This window comes from Gopherus evgoodei, chromosome 6 (genome assembly GCF_007399415.2).
Source record: "Gopherus evgoodei ecotype Sinaloan lineage chromosome 6, rGopEvg1_v1.p, whole genome shotgun sequence".
Classification (NCBI taxonomy): domain Eukaryota; kingdom Metazoa; phylum Chordata; order Testudines; family Testudinidae; genus Gopherus; species Gopherus evgoodei.
Window position 1 is genome coordinate 67,846,113 of NC_044327.1, and position 21,016 is coordinate 67,867,128.

The window sequence follows — 21,016 nt, forward strand, 5'->3', positions numbered from 1 at the left end:
AGTAATTTTCTGCTTTCTAATAGGGAAGAAAAACAATGCAATAACTTCACACCTTTCTTTTATTCCTAAAAATATTTGACTAACATTGTTTTTTAAAATTTCAGCACCTAACTCAACATGGGAAACCAGAGATTACCATATTTTTAACAGATTTCATACTGGCCTTTCCATATGAGAAGGCTAAAAACCTACTTCATAGTAAACCTTCTCACTTAGTTTTATCTGTAGTAAATAATGTATTTTATTCTGAACTACTTATCTGAAATAATTCTTCAGTTAAATACAAGCTGCCTGACATGAAATAAATATTCAGTACTACATCAGAGACGTACATCAGCATATTGTATGATAAAGTGTCTCCGTTGTCCATCTGAAAACACAGAAAGGACATATTCACCAGGTTTCCCGTGGCTTTCTCGCACCAGGAAGTCTCCTTGCTGCTTTAACTGCTCCTGGGCTTCTATTCGTGGAATTGCACCATGATACCAATCTTGCTCAGCCAAAGGTTTCTCGCTGGTTGATATTACATCAAAGAACTTTAAAAAATATAAAGGAAAAGAAGTTAGCAAACTGTAACCGATTTTATATGTTTTCTCTTTTCATGAAATTCATGATAGACTGTGATAAACACTTTCACACTTCTCTCTAATTGTCTATTTAACACACCTATTCTCAGAATCAAAGTGAACTGAACAACTTTAACTACGCTTTTTTAAAAATAGAGTCATATGTACATATGAAAGCTCAGCACAGATTTCTGAAAATACAGACAAAAGGAATATCAATAGTACTATAAAGGCAATTTCATTTTTACTTGGAAAAAAAAAAATTCTTTCTTGGCTGAATTATTTTTCTCACTCTCAAACTTCCTTGAAATGCTCTTAACCTTTGAAATGAATTATTCCCTTACCAATGAGAAAGAGATTAGGAATTTATGAGACATTATGGGTGGAATTTTCAAAAGCACTGATTTTTATTACCCCCCCACACCCCGACAAAAGCCTGTAACCAAGTAGCAGCATTAGGAACCAAGGTTTTCTAGCAGTTTAGCAGTCTCTAAGCATATGCGCAGTGTGCCCAGCCATTTGATACCATCATCATCAACCAGGTGAAGAAACAGTAGTAATTTAGTATTTGTACTGAAATTGAACACACAGGCCTACCCTCATTGTACTTGTGAATTTAATTGTGAATTCTGAGGTAAGACATACAATAATTATTATTTTTTATAGAATGCAAGTGGAGTATGACTTGAGCTTTTTTAATATTTATCTTTGTAATTTATGTTTTTATTTATTTCATATATTCTAGAATAGGTTGTTGCTGGTTTTACAAAAAAAGTCTAGTTTTCAATAATCAGGTCAGATCTATTTGTTAGGGCTAGACAGTGCAACTCCATGTTGGTGAGCACTTACATGAGCAGTCCCAATGAAATCATGCAAGTGCTCGCTATTACAAGGTGGGCTGTTTGTTTTAAATTAGGAACTCCATTTTGTTTTATGTGTGGAACATATGTCTAAACTTGCCAAGGAAAGCCCTGCCCAGGAAAGGTGTCTGACATCTTGCTGAAAGACCGTCATGGAGAGTCATCTAGAGCTATCAACTCTGAAAGTCTGAACTACTGACCCATGAGCATGGAACAATCATTTTTCTACACACAGGACTTCACACAAGACAGGAGAAGGGGCCTGAATCAACCCAGTGGAGGATATGAGAAGGAGAGAGCACCTCCACTTCAGAGGGGGTACTGCTCTGTGCAGGATGCCAACCATCCTCACATATAAAGAGATCTTTCTGGAGATAGAGGGTCAACAAGAGGGACTCTGTCAGCCTGAAATGCTAACAAACATCAAACTCACAGAAGGGGTAAGATCAGAAATGGGAAGGGTGCATTCTCAGGAATTTTTGTTGTCAAAGATCTGCAATTTTAAAGTAATCTTAGAGTAAAGTTTCTGCAGCTAAGAAATAAAGTCCTTTGTTAATCATGTGTTCCGTTGCCTTCCTGCCACGTTGTCCCAAAAAGGGTTAAACTAGAAGTCCAGAATGCCCACAACCTAGGTGGAGTTCTAGGGAAGTGCACCTGGGAAGGCTTGAAAGGCTCAGAAACTAATCTTGGGATCTAGGGCAGCTGCAGTCACAGAGCCTCAGAAGGTCTGAGCCTGGGAATATGTCCTATCAACCCAGAGCTAGAAACAATTACTAGTCTCTACCCAGACAGTTTAGAAGGATGTGGGACCTAGCAATTAGGTCCATTCACAAGAGATTGGGGATTGTAGAGAGGGGAAGGTAGCCAGGTTGTAACACATACTGCATGAGTAAGGGTGACACAATCTAGCCTTCAGTGAATAAAGGGTGAATTTGTCACCCAACTCTTTTGTAAAGGACCTATTAGCAAACAAATAAAAATACAGCAATAACTCCCAGAATATCATATTGTCTTCCTAATTTTGAATATTTCCATTCAAAATCAGTTAAAACCCAAAACCAAATTTCTCCATCATTATTAAAATTCAATAACATTGCTCTACAGGCAAAATGCTTCTGAAATAAATGTAGTCCAACTTTACTAATTCTGGGTCACTGAGAACGAAAATGATGCTTAAAATTGTTGATCGGCTCTAGTTTTCAAGATATGCTATTGGGTCAGTATATACGACCCTTGACTTGGGAATGGCGGAGGAGAAGTGAGTTATAAAGAGAAGGGATCTCAATTTAAACCAGAAATGACTAAAATACATCTTTGACTGGATCTATGAATAAATCTATGACTGGGTTTGGACAGGACTTGCTTTTGAGGCAAAACAATGAATGATGCAATCTGAAGCTGGTATTGCATCATACATGACATGAATTGCATCATGTTATTCCTAGAAGTCCTGGATGATGCAATCATAATGAAGCTTCCATCACTCTGCTGAACAAATTGCCCTATATCAGCTCTAGAAATCATACAGTGTCGTGCTCTCATTTGTCAGTGTTTGATTTTGCAAAGGGACACATTTCTGTTTAGCCAAAGTGAGCAGAGATGCCTCGTACTTGTGTGAACAGTGCAGATAACTTCTGCTATGTTTGTGGTGAAGTGACTTTTGCATCACAAAAGCGCAATATAACCACTGTGGTTAAGAAAGCCTATCACCTTTCTTTTGGCTGCAAAATTGGAGATCAGGACAAGAGGTGGGCCCCACACATATGCTGCAACTACTTGTGCAACAAATCTTCGCCAGTGGTTGAACAGGAAAAGGAAATCTAGGCCTTTTGCAGTGCCAATGATTTGGAGAGAGCCAACAGATCATACCACCAATTGTTACTTCTGCATAGTGCCTCCAGTTGGGAAAGGTGCGTCAAAGAAGGAAAAGTGGACTGTGCATTATCCAAACATTCCATCAGCTATACGCCCAGTCCCCCATGGAGAAGGACTGCCGGTTCCTGATGCACCAGAATCACTCTCACTTGAGTAAGACAAGGAAGAGGAAGAGGATGAAACTTCTGGTCCTGAACCATCAATGTCACAGGACCCACATTTTCTCCCATCCTCCTCCTCTGAACCACACCTCATAACACAAGGTGAACTGAATGACCTTGTCAGGGATTTGGAACTACCCAAGAGTAAGGCAGAGCTGTTGGGCCAGATTACAGCAGTGGAATCTCCTGGCAGGCTATCAGGGCAAATGGAGCCCATCAATGCTTGCAGACTATTTCTGGAAAATGACGAGAGATGCTCCATTTAATGAATACAAGAGACAAGCCAAGAAGCACCAAGGAGACACTGAATAGGCCTAAACTATGTACATAATAGTTTTTTGCCTTTTGTTTCGTAATAAATTTTATTTATATAACCCTGTCATAAACAGATAGCTAAGGGTTAATGTCTCTTAAACCTGGAAAGAGGTAACCTGAAGCACCTGACCAGAGGACCAATCAGGAAACCAGACTTTTTCAGGTCTGGGTGGAGGGAAGTTGTGTCTGAGTTTTTTGTCTTGTGCCTGTCTCTCTCTTGGCTATGGGAGAATTTCTGTCTCTTGCTTGCTAACTTTCTGTTTCCCAGTTGTAAGTACAAAAAGATAGGTTTGTTTTTTTGTAGCTACATGTGTGTAGTTGCTGGAGTGTTTTGAATTGTATTCTTTTTGAATAAGGCTGTTTATTCATATTCCTTTTAAGCAATTGACCCTGTATTTGTCACCTTAATACAGAGAGACCATCTTTTATGTATTTTTCTTTCTTTTTACATAAAGCTTTCTTTTTAAGATCTGTTGGAGTTTTTCTTTAGTGGGGAACTCCAGGGAATTGAGTCTGTGCTCACCAGGGAATTGGTAGGAGGAAGAAGTCAGGGGGAAATCTGTGTGTGTTAGATTTACTAGCCTGACTTTGCATTCCCTCTGGGTGAGGGGGGAAGAGTGATTAGCTCTCGGTACTTCTGTTTTCCAAGGCTGGAAACGGGGAGGGTGGAATCCCTCTGTTTAGATTCACGGAGCTTGTTTCTGTGTATCTCTCCAGAAACACCTGGAGGGGGGAAGGGAAAAGGTTTATTTCCCTTTGTTGTGAGACTCAAGGGATTTGGGGGGACCAGAGTGCCCCAAAACACTCTAATTTTTTGGGTGGTGGCAGCTTTACCAGGTCCAAGCTGGTAACCAAGCTTGGAGGTTTTCATGCTAACCCCCATATTTTGGACGCTAAGGTCCAAATCTGGGACTAGGTTATGACAAACCCTTTTCCTGATTTTGAACGTGTTACATAAACAGGACAGGTGAAATATTATCATGTAAAGCAACCATAAACACATGAAAAGACCTAGGTTTACAATTTATGATTAAAACTCTACTAGCTACACAATATACATAGACATAAAATGTAAAAACTTAAATATCTTAGAAACAGTAGCCAATCAGTTGTTTTAATTGTCATATTTGAATTCAGCACATCAAAATACATAATAAATATCACATTTTATCTCTGAAGCAGACGACTTCTCAAAAATTGTAGACCAGTGTAATACCAAAGATATTCTCCATTGAAATTACCTACATATAAAATAAACTTTTCAAATTACAAAGAAAAAATGTCTTATAAAAGGTTAAATTAGTTCAGTTTTTGTGAAAGATGCTGGGATTGACAGCCCAAAAGATTGAGACCTCACTGAATGTTCACAGAAAAGCTGCAGGATAGTGTCAAGGCAACAAAATCTTTCACACATCACCTCAATGCTACTCTGGAGAGAACTTCTCTAGTGGTATAAGATAGGGAGGTTTCAATACATAATCAGTTCATGGCCTTCCTGCTGAAATGTGCAACAAAAGGTGCCATTTGTGATGGACTCTGTAATGTGGACACTAGTTCATTAAGAAGGAAACAGACTAAGCCACACAACTCAGTTTAGAGAACACAAACAAGCAAGTCATCAGATGGTAACAGTTTCTCACTTCCAACCTGCATCATGTCTGAACCAATGTCCAAGACCATATCATTACCTGTCCCCAGCATAAAATATCCTAAGAGTACTTCTTTGAAATAGAGAAGATTTAGTGGAAAGAAAATGGGAGCAGGTTAAGCTCCCCCTTCCCTCCACCCCCTACAGCAAGAACTTGCATTGTACTTAGATAACTTTAGAAAACCTGTTTAAATTGAGTTAAAACTTTATTGGGAAGGCTTTGTCAGGTGTTTCTCTCAAATTTCACATGATGGTTTTTTTATTCACTCTGTGGTCATTTTAGCTGAAGCAAGAATTATCAATTAAGTATTTCTTCACAGAAAATAAATGAAATCTAAATCAATAAATGATGTTGATTTGTATGTTATATAAATTATATAACTTCTGCATGAATGAACCCCCTCACTCTTAATAACGGTATTGTATAAATTAAAGTACAATGTTTCAAATAAATAGGATATATGATCATTTGCACTTCAAAATTGCTATTTAGGGGAATATGGTTACAGCCAACTAAGAGTATCAAAGAAAGATGTATAATCATTTTGACATTAATTGCAAAAGAATTTATCACTAATTTCTAAAACACTAGATTTCTACTACATTTTACAGTTAGAAGAAAATTTTGCAGGATTTAACATGAATAGTTCATACATAAAATATTGCCCTTTTAAAGAAGGCAATTTCTGTTTCACTATTTCACAATTCCTATCTGTTTTTCTTCTACAATGTTTAATGTAAAGTATCAGGATGTAGCTGTGTTAGTCTGTATCCACAAAAAAAACAAGGAGTCCGATGGCACTTTAAAGATTAACAGATTTATTTGGGCATAAACTCACTCCATGCATCTGAAGAAGTGAGGATTTTTTACCCATGAAAGCTTATGCCCAAATAAATGTGTTAGTCTTTAAGGTGCTACAACTTTGTTGTTACTGTAAAATAAGACTTTAAGAAACATTCAATTACTTGATAATACAAATTAGAGACTGTAAGTAAGATACATATTCTAGGACTCAGGGTTTTTTGGTTCTTTTTTTTTAGGGATGAAGATGTCTCTGTCTGAGATTGACATATATAGTTTTTCTCTCCCTCTTTCTTTATCTAATGGAGGAATTCAAATATTTAAATGAGGTTTTATTTCTAAGTTTCTTTTACTAACCAAATTAACAATCATCATAAAATTAAATGGTATTTGACATAAACTGAAATGTATCATCCACATTAACATGAAGTAATGTATTTCTATTTATTATTCTCTCTTTGCCTCTCTCTCTCTCTCTCTCCTCTCTTCCCTTCAGGGATTTCTGTGGTTCACCATACCTTATCTTGGGCTTTGGGGGGGGGGTTCCTTCAGATTCCCCTTCACTCTCCCCTAATGTGTCGACCAATCTCCTCTTTCTCCCTTGCAGATCCTCCCCTCCTTTCCACTTTCATCTGAACTTAATATGAAGTTGAAATAAGTTTTACTCTAACAGCAGCATGTTAAATGGACTCTCAAGCAGCTGCTTACTGAAATGTAGAGCAAAAGTTTTCTGACTTGGCATTTTTTTAAAAATGAAGATTTCCCAACCCCATTATCTGTGAAGAGACTGAGCAACAAGCTGTCTCTGAAAAAAACAAAATCTAACTCCCTGACTTTTAGTGCAACACCACATTAAGGTTGTTGATAAATGTGTGCTCTTATAAACACGGCAACCCGCCACCCACACACATACCTCAATGATACTCTATTACTTAATAATGAACATTTGTTCTATTTTCTCACATTTAATTAGCTGAAACTTGTTGTACTGCTTTTATTCTGTGGTCTTTAAGCAATGAAAATTTATATATTTTTTACCAGGCAGATATTTTAATTCTCCCCTGGAGAAAGGGAATGACACACTCTTGGATTAGTAAAAAGATAGAAATAAATTTAGGTTGATCCTTTTAGAATTTTCCCTCTGGCACTTTTCTTAACCTAAACAGCATAATTCTTACCCTGCCATTAGACACATTCAAATGTAATTTGCTATTTCTTTTGCATGGCAATACGGTATATGAATCCAATAGCTACTTCAGGGCAAGGGAACCAAAAATGCAAAGAAGCTACAGCATTTTACAAAACATTACATATTAAAGCAAAAGTACATAAACCACAAAAATGTAAGATAACAGTGATACAAACAAAATTTGAAAAATATTTTATAACCAGAAATAGCTGAATTTGGTAAGCACAACAACCCATTGTATAAACACTATTACCAAGTTCATTAAAAAAAAAACCAAAAAAAAACAGTCAGAAACCAGAAAACACCATTGCTATCGTCACAACTGTCATATCTGCAAAAAGTACAAAATTTCTCAGGGGAAAAAAACATTGCATTGAATCTGAGGGGCAGCAGGGCCTATTTCAAGGTACAGTTCGTTCACATACTGGTCCAAACAGGACAGTGTCCTATCAGGGACTAAAGAACAGGGTTAAAATGTGAGAAGTAAGGGTTTACCTACTAATTTTTGTTTTCCTACCTCAGATCATTAAACTTTATATTACTGCTCTTTCCACTTATGGATTCCTGACTTGGTTTTGGTCTGACAAAAGCCATTAAGTCTGCGGGGATTTTTTTTTATTTTATTTGTTTTTGAGTCTCTAGTTCTTCTCTTTTCCATCTTATCTGTCTTACTCTTCCTACTTCATAGGGCTTTGAGCTTTTCTCTCTGTTTTCCTTTCACCTTCTCTACTTTTCCCCCCATACTCCATTTCTATCCCTTCCTCATCCTTTTCTTTTCCATCTCCTAAAGGTACTAGAGCACTTCACCAGAAAAGCTGCGAAATTCTGGCTTTGGTTTCATAAGAGAGTTGCCTAGTCACACAGTGGTGACTCTCCTTTCTTCCAGCTGCTAAATTCTTTTAAAAACAACTAAGAAAAAGACATTAAATGCTTTTCTACGGGTAAGTCTACACTACCCACCAGATTGGTGGGTAGAGATCGATCTATCAGGGATTGATATATCACGTCTAGTGTAGATGCAATAAATCGATCCCCAATCACTCTGCCGTCGACTCCTGCACTCCACCGTGGAGAGAGGAGGAAGCGGAGTCAATGCGAGAGCAGAGGCAGTTGACCCCGTGCCGTGAGGATGCGAGGTAAGTCAACCTAAGATACATCGGCTTCAGCTATGCTATTCTTGTAGCTGAAGCTGCGTATCTTAGGTCGATCCCCCTCCACCTCCAGTGTAAACCATGCCTAATACTGAAGAAGCAATTGTTGTTGTCACACTTATGTGCTTACAAATGGCAGGAGAGGTGGTCTGTTATGACAGTAAATGGCAGGGGAGCTATCCAGCAGATAGCGGCCCATGGCAGCAGATCTACAGTTGAATCCTCAGCTGTATCCAGTAAGTTGTTTGTGGCTCCTCTATTCTGGGGCTATTCCACCACTTGTATCTTCACCATAGTTTGCAGAAGCCTTCAAGCTCTCTAAAGTGCATTAGGATTAAAAGAGTATGTCTACACTGCAGCCGGGAGGTGTGATTCCCAGTGCAGGTAGACAGACTCGTGCTAGCTCTGCTCAAGTTGGCATGCAACATTCACACTGATATTTTAGTTTGCTAATTTGAGCAATGCTAGCGGGAGTCTGTCTACCTATGCTACGAGTCACACCTCCCAACTGCAGTGCAGACATATCCTAACTCCAAGAGGCTATTACATTGACTTACATCTGACCAAGGCCCCAAATACTTGCTACACTGCTGTGCCAGGGGAAATCGGAAGGAGTTGCAAAGGGCTTATACACCATCTCCACACAAGCCAAGAATTACCCCATGCTGAAAGAATCCTCACTTGCCTACTTCGAGCAGCTTTCTGGCCTCTTTGCAATATCATCACCCAGAGTCTCATTCTAAATGGTATTGTTTCTTTTCTCTGTTGGCAGCAGCACTACTAGCAATTACCAAATGTTCTGTGATAAAAGCTCAGCCAAGCATCCCTTAAGGCTTCAGAGTAAAATACTAAATAAAAGACTTTTAATCACCTGTATCCCCTCCTCCTTTTGTTTATCAGAGACTAGGCAAACCACATGGATAAAGACCTTGAGAACTATAAGACATCTAAATACTAACAAATGCATGATAATTAACCTAAGCTTTACTAAACTCCTGGGTGTTTGAGGAAGTACAAGGTTTCTCTGCTACTTTCTCCGGAGGGCACTAAAAAAAAATAAAAGGTTTTCTTCGGTTATGCATGATAGTAACTATATTTCCCTCTCACTAACTGTGGATATTTATTATTATGATAATACTGCGTTTAAACCAAGATTTGTTGTTTGTTTGTTTGTTTTTGCTTATAGCTTGTCAAAACATTGAAAATGTATATTTTCAAAGCAAGCAGTTAAAATGATATTTTAACTGGAGATATATTCTGTAATAGAATCAACACCAATGTTCTTCAAATTTTACTTCTACATGCTTTATTATTTATGCACATTATTTAAAAATATTTGTATGGCTTTTAGTTTAAAAAATAATATTATATTGTTATATAATACATCTGGCATATTATATACCATAATATACTTGACTGATTCGTAATATACCTGGAATACTTGGAAAAATGCACAGCGAGTTTGAAATGCCAATATTCTAACAGTTAATCTTCATGTCAAGAAGCAGCGCCACATAGAGGGCAGCAAGAAAAAGATTAATGGCCAGTAGCTAGTTACTGTGGCAGTTAGCTACAAAATCAAAAAGGAAATTGTACCCACGCATATATATGGTAATCATTACTAAAAGGTTACATTACATCATGAACTCACCACAACACATGACAAAAATACTTAAAGAGTGCAGGTGAATGGGTGATATTTCTAATTTAGTAGGTCACTTATGTAATGAGATACAGAACATATACTAGGATATTGCCCTTCTCTGGAATTCTGTTAAGGTTCTTCATAGACCTGCCCTTCTCTACTCCTCTCCCTATTCACTCACTCACCAAGCATCCTCTTCTCTGTCCATTCACACAATATTGTGATTAATTGGCACAAGAGCCTTCTCTGCAGCTCCAGCCATTTGGAACTGACTTCCTGTACCTCCCTGCCTTCATGGGCCTCATTCTGATATCACTTACACCAACATAATTCAAATGACATAAGTGTAGTTACTCCTGATTTACACTGATAAAGATCAGAATCAAGTCCATAGATTCTCTTGTTAAATCCTGATTCCTCTGAAACCAATAGAAGATTTGCCATTAACTTCAGTGGAGACAGGTTTCACTCTCAGGGTATGTCTACACTACGGGATGATTCCAATTTTACATAAACCGGTTTTGTAAAACAGATTATATAAAGTCGAGTGCACACAGCCACACTAAGCACATTAATTCGGCCGTGTGCATCCATGTACCGAGGCTAGCATCGATTTCCAGAGCGTTGGACTGTGGGTAGCTTTCCCGTAGCTATCTCATAGTTCCCACAGTCTCCCCTGCCCATTGGAATTCTGGGTTGAGATCCCAATGCAAAAACAGTGTCGCGGGCGATTCTGGGTAAATGTCGTCACTCAATCCTTCCTCCGTGAAAGCAATGGCAGACAATCATTTTGTGCCCTTTTCTCTGGATTGCCCTGGCAGATGCTATAGCATGGCAACCATGGAGCCTGTTTTGCCTTTTGTCACTGTCACCGTATGTGTACTGGATGCTGCTGACAGACGTGGTACTGCAGTGCTACACAGCAGCATTCATTTGCATTTGCAAGGTAGTAGAGACGGTTACCATCCCTATTGCACCGTCTGCCATGCCATTGTAAATTGGCGAACAGATGACGGTTATCAGTTGTTCTGTACCATCTGCTGCTGTCATGGGTGCTCCTGGCTGGCCTCGTTGAGGTCGGCCGGGAGTGCATGGACAAAAATAGGAATGACTCCCCAGGTCATTCCCTTCTTTATGTTTTGTCTTAAAATAGAGTCAGTCCTGCCTAGAATATGGGGCAAGGATACTAGAGAACCAGAGAGCACAGCTGGTCATGTCAGAGCCCCAGAGATCTCGCAGAAATGATGAGCTGCATGCCATTCTAGGGGGTGTCCCTGCAACAACCCCACCCATTGATTCCCTCCTCCCCCAACCCTCCTGGGCTACCGTGGCAGTGTTCCCTCATTTGTGTGATGAAGTAATAAAGAATGCAGGAATAAGAAACACTGACTTTTTAGTGAGATAAAATGAGGGGGAGGAAGCCTCCAGCTCCTATGATAGTCCAGGCAGGACATTAAGGTGGGAGGAGGGGAGAAGGAGCCCAGCCTCCCTCTGCTATGATAGTCCAGGAAGTACAGAATCTTTTCTTTAGACATGAAAGGGGGAGGGGCTGATAGAGCTCAGCCTCCAGTTGCTATGATGAAGATGGTTACCAGCCATTCTGTACCATCTGCCAGGAATGACTGGGAGTCATTCCCATTTTTACCAAGGCCAGCCAGGAGCACTCACGGGCTGATGATGACGATGGACAGCAGTCATATTGCACCGTCTGCCACCAGGAAGGGGATGCTGGTGTTCAGCGCTGCAGCACCCCATCTACCAGCAGCATGCAGTAGACATCGGGTGACACTGAAAAAAGGCGAGAAATTTTTTTTTCCCTTTTCTTTTGGGGGGGGCACGGGGGGAGGGTGTAACTTGACGACATATACCCTGAAACACCCGGGAAAATGTTTTGCACCCTTCAGGCATTCAGCCAAGAATGCAAATGCTTTTTGGAGACTGCGGGGACTGTGGGAAAACTCAAGTCCTCAGTACTCCCACCCTCCCTCCATGAGCATCCATTTGATTCTTTGGCTTTCCGTTACGCTTGTCACGCAGCACTGTGCTGTGGCCTCTGTCTATCATAGATTTTTTCAAATGCTTTGTCATTTCGTCTTCTGTAACGGAGCTCTGATAGGACAGATTTGTCTCCCCATACAGCGATCAGATCCAGTATCTCCCGTATGGTCCATGCTGGAGCTTTTTTTGGATTTGGGACTGCATGGCCACCTGTGCTGATCAGAGCTCCATGCTGGGCAAACAAGAAATGAAATTCAAAAGTTCGCAGGGCTTTTCCTGTCTACCTGGCCAGTGCAGCCGAGTTCAGATCGCTTTCCAGAGCAGTCACAATGGTACACTGTGGGATACCGCCTGGAGGCCAATACCGTCTATTTGCGGCCACACTAACCCTAATCCAACATGGCAATACCGATTTCAGCGCTACTCCTCTCGTCGGGGAAGAGTACAGCAATCGGTTTAAAGAGCCCTTTATATCGATATAAAGGGCATCGTTATGTGGACGGGTGCAGGGTTAAATCAGTTTAACGCTGCTAAATTCGGTTTAAACGCGTAGTGTAGACCAGGCCTATATTTCACTTCAAAATGCATTTACAATCTTAGTTTCTCTCTCTTCCTTTTTATTTATTATTTCATTCTCTAAAATGGTTTGGGATACACTTTTTATGGATCATGTCATAAAAAATAAAGTTGTATTGAATTATACTGATATGAATGAGGCAAAGGCAGTGGAGTATCTACAGAAAGGCTGGAGGGCAACACATTCTCCAGAGTATCTTACTGTAATTATGAACATATGAAAAATATTGTATTGGTATAACTTATATATCTTAAAAACAAGATCACAGAATGTACATACTTCATCTCTTTTTTGTAAAGATTTGTTCTCTTTAAGTGCAGTGCTGATCCAGTACAGCTTTAGATGTTCAAGCAATGCAACTTGTCAACACTACAGATTATGTTGGCATAATTTATGTCACCCAGGGGTGTGAGTAAGACATCCCCCTGAGCGACGTAACTTACACCGACCTAAGCACTGGTGTGGCCAACGCTATGGTGGCAGAAAAACTGTGTCCCGCCAGCATAAAGCATCTTCACCAGACACACTACAGCAGTGCCACTTCTAATGTAGACTAGCCCTCACTCTCAAGGATTTTTTTCCACTATTGAGCCTAAAATTTTCCTTTCTTAATATCATCCCATTACTGCTATTTATAGCCTTGTTTGGACCACTCTACATAATCCCTCCTTTTTACTACGATTTATACTCTTCAAATACATATAGACATTTTGTCACCTCTCCCACACATCTATTTCAATTATTTTTAGCTAAACTACATCTTATGTGGTTGCTTGGTAGTAATGCAATACTGACTATTGAAAAGGCCTATTCATACCACACCCCTCTTTCTCAAGAAATTTCCTTTTGGGCTTAACTTCAGGTGACGGACCTCACCCAAAAGATGAATTTTTTTGGAAGTTCTAGTGAGATTTGTTTGGGCCTTCTTTGAGCTTTTGGAGCAATAACTTGCCCTTCGCCAGATGTGAGCGTTCAGCAAAGTTTTGGAAGGGAAATGTTTTTAAAATAAAGTTAGACATCTAAGTGAAATGTATGTAATTCAGCATTTTCTCTCAGTTTTTTAGTGTATGCTTCAAAATACACCCGCAAGCATCACACAACTTGTTTTTCTTTTCCTCCTCTTATTTTTATTTTTTTAACTGTCTTAATGCATCCAGGTCTCAAAAGACTTCCTTTGTTGCTTACTGGCCTGCTTCAAAGCCTATTTAAATAAATGCAAAGACACCCATTGGCTTAAATGGACTGTGGATCAGGCACTAGAACACCAGATATCCCAAGGGTGCCTCAAAAATCAGCACGTAAGTCAAAGAGAACTTTCATGCATCAATATTCCTAAGAACTGTTTTTAGTAAGGGGCATAAATGCATTGAGGTGGCATGTAAAGGATGCACTATACCACCAGATTCACCAAGGAATACCACAGTCAGTCACTGTCAATTAGTCAATAAACTAATGCTTTACAAAAATGAACTTTTTCTGGTATGACAATGACCCCGGAGCAACAGAAGAGACATTTGATACATATTTTGCTAGAGTGCACTGAATAAAAGTAGTTCTGACTCATACTGTTATTTCATGGTATTATCATGTCTACTTACCAGTCAGAATTTAGGATTTTCTAATGCTATTTTAATATAATATTTTACATGTAGGTTGAAGTGTGTTGTACTGTTAAAAAGAATGCTATCTAGGTTGCAAAAAGGAGGACAAAGTAACACCCCGTTGTCAATACTACTTACTGATGAAGAGCCCAGCATGGATTTTGGAGATCTTATCATTCCAGCGATGGAGTGACGAATAGTATCAAACCTGGACACCTTATCCTTCTTATCCTAGGTTGGGAGGGAAAAAAAGCATATTAGCAATAAAAATAAACTACACAACACAGATTTCTGAGTATTTATAATCTGATGTATTTTTTCTGTTTTAGTTAAATATAAACTGATAAACTAGCACAGCTGCACAAACTTCAGAGTTATGCCAATTTACATCAGCTGAGGAGCTAGCCCAAATTGTATAATGTTAAATACAGAAGTTTCGAGTAATTATTTAAAAATAAAATTACTGTCAACCACATAACAGATCTGAAATTCTGTAATAGAACAGTCAGGTCTCACCTATTTCTTTAGTTGCCCTAGGGTAGGTAATTTTTGAATAGGACAATTTTTTTTTTTTTAAAGAGTAGAACACCAAACTCTGCAAGCAGCTTTTTTGTATATATCTAACTCATTTTTTACCTTCCTTTATTATCTCTTTCTGCTCTGTACACCACTTAGTGCAGCCTGAGGTGCACACAGGACAAAGGTGTGGAATAGATACCAAAAACAGGAAGAAAAAGTGACAAATGGGGGAGGGTGATGAGGGAAATAGGTCGAGAGTGTCCATCCAGTACACTAAATAAAGTATTAGTCCTGTAGAAAAGTGGCTCTCTGCCTTTCCAGATCAGGAGTCTGATTTGTCTTGCGTACCTCAAGTTTCACCTCACTTAAAAATTACTTGATTACAAAATCAGACATAAAAATACACAAGTATTACAGTATACTATTGCTGAAAAATTGCTGACTTTCATTTTTACCATATAATTATAAAATAAATCAACTGGAATATAAATATTGTACTTACATTTCATAGTATATATAGAGCAGTATAATCAAGCAATTGTATGAAATTTTAGTTTGCTATTGCTTTTTATGTAGCCTGTTGTAAAACTAGGCAAGTATCTAAATGGGCTGATGTACACCCTGGAAGATCTCTGCATACCCCCTGCTGTAGAACAAGTAGTATGCTGTAATGTAACTAAAGACGTATTATAATGCATATGCAGAAGGAGACCCAATTAAGGTAACATGGACTGTTTTAATGTTGCCATTTCCTAATTTCTGAGTGCTTGACTTTTCAACTTCAGTATTTTTTTAAGGTAGGAAACTTTATGCCAAAAAACCCCAAGTCTTTTAAAAGAAAACTGGAAAAACAGAAATTCCAACATATAGAACCATACCGATCAGCACATCAGCAGAGTCTGAATCTAGGAACTTTAAATCTCAACACAGACTTCATCACTTGAGCTAAAGGAGTAAATGATAGCAGAAGCATGGATTGAGATTTGGGGACATGGGGGGAGAATATAGAAGGCATTGTACCCCCCATCAAAACTGTTTATCAGATGTTTTCAAACTGTGGGGTGTGCCCACCTTGGGGGTGCAGAGGAACATTTGGGGCAGCAACCAGCAATGCCAGGTGGCTCGGGCCAGCCCCACACAGCGGGGCTCGGGGAGGGAGCACCATTTCCACCCCTAATTCACTCATTAAGTACACTGTAATTTAAGTATCACTAACAATCAGTAAATCCAGAAGGTAGGCCTATACCTATTATTAATAATAGTAAGCCCCATGATCCCAAATATAAAAGCCGAACTACATCTATGAGCAAAAGTAGGTTATTATTGTCTATATCGACCAACCACTAGAGAGGGATGTGATGCACACTTTGCTGGCAGCACACACAACTATTTACTAGACAACATTGAAACATCAAGAGCATAGGCGGAGGGTAAAAATATTGTTTGGAGAGGCTGGTTCCGGCTCTATCCCGGTCCAGCATGGAGTGGAGATCTGAGGGAGGGAGGGTTTGGAGACCAAGACAATCCCACATTAACCGCAAACAGCAATGGCTCCTGTCTCAACAGAGATTGCGGACTGAGTCTGCCTGGCCCCACATCCATCCCGAGCAGTGGCAGCTCCTTTCCAGGATTTAAAAATAAGTCTGCCGAGTTCTGCATTCACTTTGAGCAGCAGTGGCACTGCTTCTGTCCTCTGGCTTTGGGCGAGGCCCTGAGGTTGGAGAGTGAACCTACCCAGCCCCACACTCACTCTGGCTCCGTTCTGACCCACAGTGCTGGGTCTGAACGATGGAACTGGCAGGTAGATAAACTTGCTGGGGGGTGGAGGTCTGAGCCCTCTGTATAAGCTGACCAGATAGCAAGTGTAAAAAATCGGGACGCGGGGGGGGGATAGGTGCCTATATACAAAAAAGCCCCCAAAAGCTGGACTGTCCCTATAAAATTGGGACATCTGGTCACCCTACCTCTCTACCACTTAGCCCTAGCCGCTCAGCACCTATAATCAGGAGTCAGGAAACTGGGTTCTTTTACTGGTTCTGGTATTATAGACTCATAGACTTGAAGGTCAGAAGGGACCATTATGATCATCTAGTCTGACCTCCTGCACAATGCAGGCCAAAGAATCTCACCCACCCACTCCTGTAACAAACCCCTAACCTATGTCTGAGTTATTGAAGTCCTCAAATCATGGTTTGAAGACCTCTAGGTGCAGAGAATCCTCCAGCAAGTGACCCGGGCCCCATGCTGCAGAGGAAGGCAAAAAACCTTCAGGACCTCTGCCAATCTGCCCTGGAGGAAAATTCCTTCCCAACCCCAAATATGGCTATCAGTTAAACCCTGAGCATGTGGGCAAGACTCACTAGCCAGCACCTAGGAAAAAATTCTCTGTAGTAACTCAGATCCCACCCCATCTAACATCCCATCACAGACCACTGCTGATAGGAGTCTAGCAGTTACAGAAAGAGCAACCAAGCACACAGATTTGGCACATTTATTATGAAGAGCTGCGCAGCTGTGGATGTTGCTTACATCTGACATGTTAGAGGAGAGGTTCTCATTCTTGTGCTAACTTTCAGTTACTCTGTCTGTTAAATGGCTAGAGTGATAATAATTGCCTCCGAAGGTTAGGCCTTGATCAATAAGAAATAATCTGAAGTGCACAAAAATATGAATTCTAGTCAGTGCAAGAGCTCGAACTAGAATTCATGGTCTCTCCTTGGCTCCTTCCATAAGCCAGCACGGCAACTGTACTTGTTCTGTTTGCATCTCAGTCTCTGTTGGGCCAAGGAGAATACTCAGTGCAGATGGAGTGTTAACCGAGCCAATAAAAACCTCTAACAGATCACAAGCTAATAGAAAAGTGTAGATGTTTAAAACCTGGCAAAATCTGAGTGTATTTTCATGAGGCCCACAAGGAACTTCCCTATTCCCTGAACTACTGTCAAATTTCAAATTCTTGCACCACAGAGCAGAAGCACTACAGCGCTTCAAAGATTTTTTCCTTATCTGCACTCCAGAAAACTAAGCTGTTCTGATTTATCTTTTCTTTCTTATTATATTGAATATTTTGGTTCTTCCCCAAAAAAGTAAAGGAAAGGGAAAGAAGGGAAAGAAGAAGGGAATAGCAGAGCCACACCTCAATTTCCATCTGTCCGGAATTAATCAAAGGTTTCCAAAAACGTAGATCAAATTTTTTCAAATTTGTCTGAAGTCCTTCTTCCCTTAAACATTACCCCTCTCTTTAGCTGCTAGGTCAGCCAAGTCACTGAACCAAGTTTCTACCCCAGAGGCAGTTTGCTCTTCCATCTAAGCAATATGAATCGTTTGGGTATTGCTGAATTTTTTCAAAAGAATTCAATTTAAGACAGAAAGCAAGCATGGTAAAGTGTTAAAATTTGGCAAAGTGTTAAAATTTGGCAAAGTAAAATACCAGCTAAAATAAGAGGCCTGTAAACAAAAGTGTGAGGCAACCCTAACTTCAGCAATGATAGCATCTTCACACAATGTCAGTAATACCCCCCCCAAATTTGTCATGGTCCATCTTTTCTCTCTGGCCCCTTAAACAGGGATGATAGGTTGGGCTGGGTAGCAGAATACATGGGATTCTTTGGAGGAATTTAAATCAAATTGCATTATATCTATGTATTGAATCTTGAGATAACAGGTCTATTGGGGTTTTCTGAATTTGTCTCAGAGCTTTGGAACTGTAGAAGTTAAAATTTGAAATAAATGAATAAATACATAAACAATTATGCAACTTCAGCTTTTCTCGAAAGAGTTTTCTAAATGGTCAGCAAAATGTAAAACCAATAAGCAAGGTTAAGATTCTGTCACAGGTATTTTTAGTAAAAGTCAGGAACAGGTTGCAGGCAAAAAAACAAAAAAAATCACAGAAGCCCACAACCTATTTCTGACTTTCACTAAAAATACCCTGGGGGTAAGGGTGGTCAAACAAACAGTGCTGCTGGAGCTTGAAATGGCTCCAGCCCCACCACTACTTGTGTGGAAAAGGCTGTCCACAGCTGTTTCAGCCCTAGGGGGATGACCCAACCCTAGCTGCTGCTCTGGCAGCTCAAGAACTGCTGCTCCTGCTGCCCTGGGTCTGGACTGCCAGTCATCTGTTCCAACTGACCACCAGTAAAGATGTTCCGGTCGCTGCCCCCCGGCCGCTGGTCTGGTGGCCCCAGGGCTGACTGCCTGTCAGCTTTTCTAGTGGCTGCCCACCTGGCTGCTGTTCTGTCAGCCCCAGGACTGGCCAACAGTCAGCTATTCTGCTGGCAACTTCTCCAGTAGCCCTGGGGCTGACCTGCTCCTGCTCTGTCCCAGACACAGTCATGGAGGTCCTGGAAAGTCATCGAATCCATGACCTCCCATGACTGAATTGTATCATTACCAATAAGTAAATATTATCTACAGCAGGGGTTCTCAAACTGGGGGTCACGACCCCTCAGTGGGTGGCAAGGTTATTACATGGCGGGTCACGAGCTGTCAACCTCCACTCCAACCCCGCTTTGCCTTCAGCATTTATAATAGCGTTAAATATATTTAAAAGTGTTTTTAATTTATAAGGGGGGTTGCACTCAAAGGCTTGCTATGTGAAAGAGGTCACCAGTAAAAAAAACTTCGAGATCCAGTGATCTACAGTGTATACCCACTATGGAAACTAAGGTACTACTGCAATTCAGCCAGTAGACAATGCCTATTCTATTTGCTAGTTAAAATAAACAGTTATTCCTTTTACAACAATATTCCACAGTGTGTCCATAGTTTGCACTATAACTGCATAAAAACAGAATATCACCAAAAAGAAGAGGTGAAAGTTAAATAATCATGAGAATAATCATGAGACAGATGGGGAACTTATAAAACAATGTAACTAATACTTGTTCACCATGTGTCCAGTTACTCACAAATAAAACATTTCACTCCTTTTATTAGTCTCATGTCTACAGAATACTGCACATCATTTTAAGTTACAATCTGATAATACAACAGGTCAATTCTATATGAATGAATTAAATGGCTACTTTAAAAAAAATGCTCACTGCATTACCATGGTTACAGTACTTAATTTTGCTTACATGCTTGCCAGGACTTGGGATGATCAGCTCATTTCAAGCAGCTCAGGTAATGACACGATAAAGTGTCTTCTTCTGATAAACGAGTCATGGGGATTAGCAGAGGCTAAATGACTGCTTCTCATATCACAGAGGGGAAAAAACTGCAGGGAACATGTGCATTCTGATGAGTTTCCCACAAATAAATTCAAATAAAGTCTTAATTCTACACTTACAGCAAATTTTCTAAAGACAACCACTAGAAAAGCCCTGGCAACATTAAGCTACAAGTAATGTTCTATCTTTCACTAATGGCTTTTCCTTTGTTCTAAACTCTTTTTGCTTGGGGCCTGGATGAGGCCTGATCTTGTTTCCATAGGGGTATTAAATACACCAGGTTCAGTGCAAACAGATGATGACACGTAAAAGTCAAAATGGAAGCAGAGACCTATAGGATCTCTGCCTGATGCACAGCAGTCAGTGACTATGCCATCTGGACTTCAGAACCTGACATCATCAGAGAACCTACACAAGAAACACAAAGAAACAATGCATTTCAGAGAACGAAACTCCTATTAGATAGGACAGATATTAAAATGTAAACTTAAAATGGATCATTTTCTCACATTTGATAAACTGGAGAGGGTTCAGAGAAGAACTACAAGAATGAATAAAGGATAAGAAAACATGCTTTATAGTGACAGATTCAAGGAGCTCAATCTACTTAGCTTAACAAAGAGAAGGTTACTGGGTGACTTCATTATAGTTTGCATGTATCTACATGTGCAACAAATATTTAGTAATGAGATATTCAATCTAGCAGGAAAAATAATAACATGATCCAATGACTGGAACTTGAAGTTAAACAAGTTTAGACTACTAATGAGGTGTAAATCTTTAATGCTGAGGATAATCAACCATTGGAACAATTTTTAGAGCACCATCGGATGTTTTTCTAAAATATTTGCTCTAGGAATTATTTTGGGAAAGTTCTATGGCCTCTATTATACAGTAAATCGGACTAGATTAGTAGACCTCTGAACGTATACAAA

At 39.8% G+C, this 21,016-nt stretch overlaps 1 protein-coding gene across 10 annotated transcripts in view; it reads right to left on the reverse strand.

The window, feature by feature from the left end:
- Positions 1-21,016, reverse strand: part of FER (FER tyrosine kinase) — a 435,712-nt gene that overhangs the window by 260,898 nt on the left and 153,798 nt on the right. For 8 of the 10 annotated variants that reach the window (XM_030565797.1, XM_030565791.1, XM_030565792.1 and 5 more), the window contains 2 exons: positions 14,527-14,619; positions 333-536 (listed from right to left, as the gene is read on the reverse strand). In XM_030565797.1, the coding sequence (XP_030421657.1) occupies positions 333-536; positions 14,527-14,619 (297 nt within the window). Of the gene's footprint in view, positions 1-332; positions 537-14,526; positions 14,620-20,437; positions 20,490-21,016 lie in introns of those variants that run through there. The other 2 variants (XM_030565800.1, XM_030565801.1) reach the window with 2 other exon arrangements.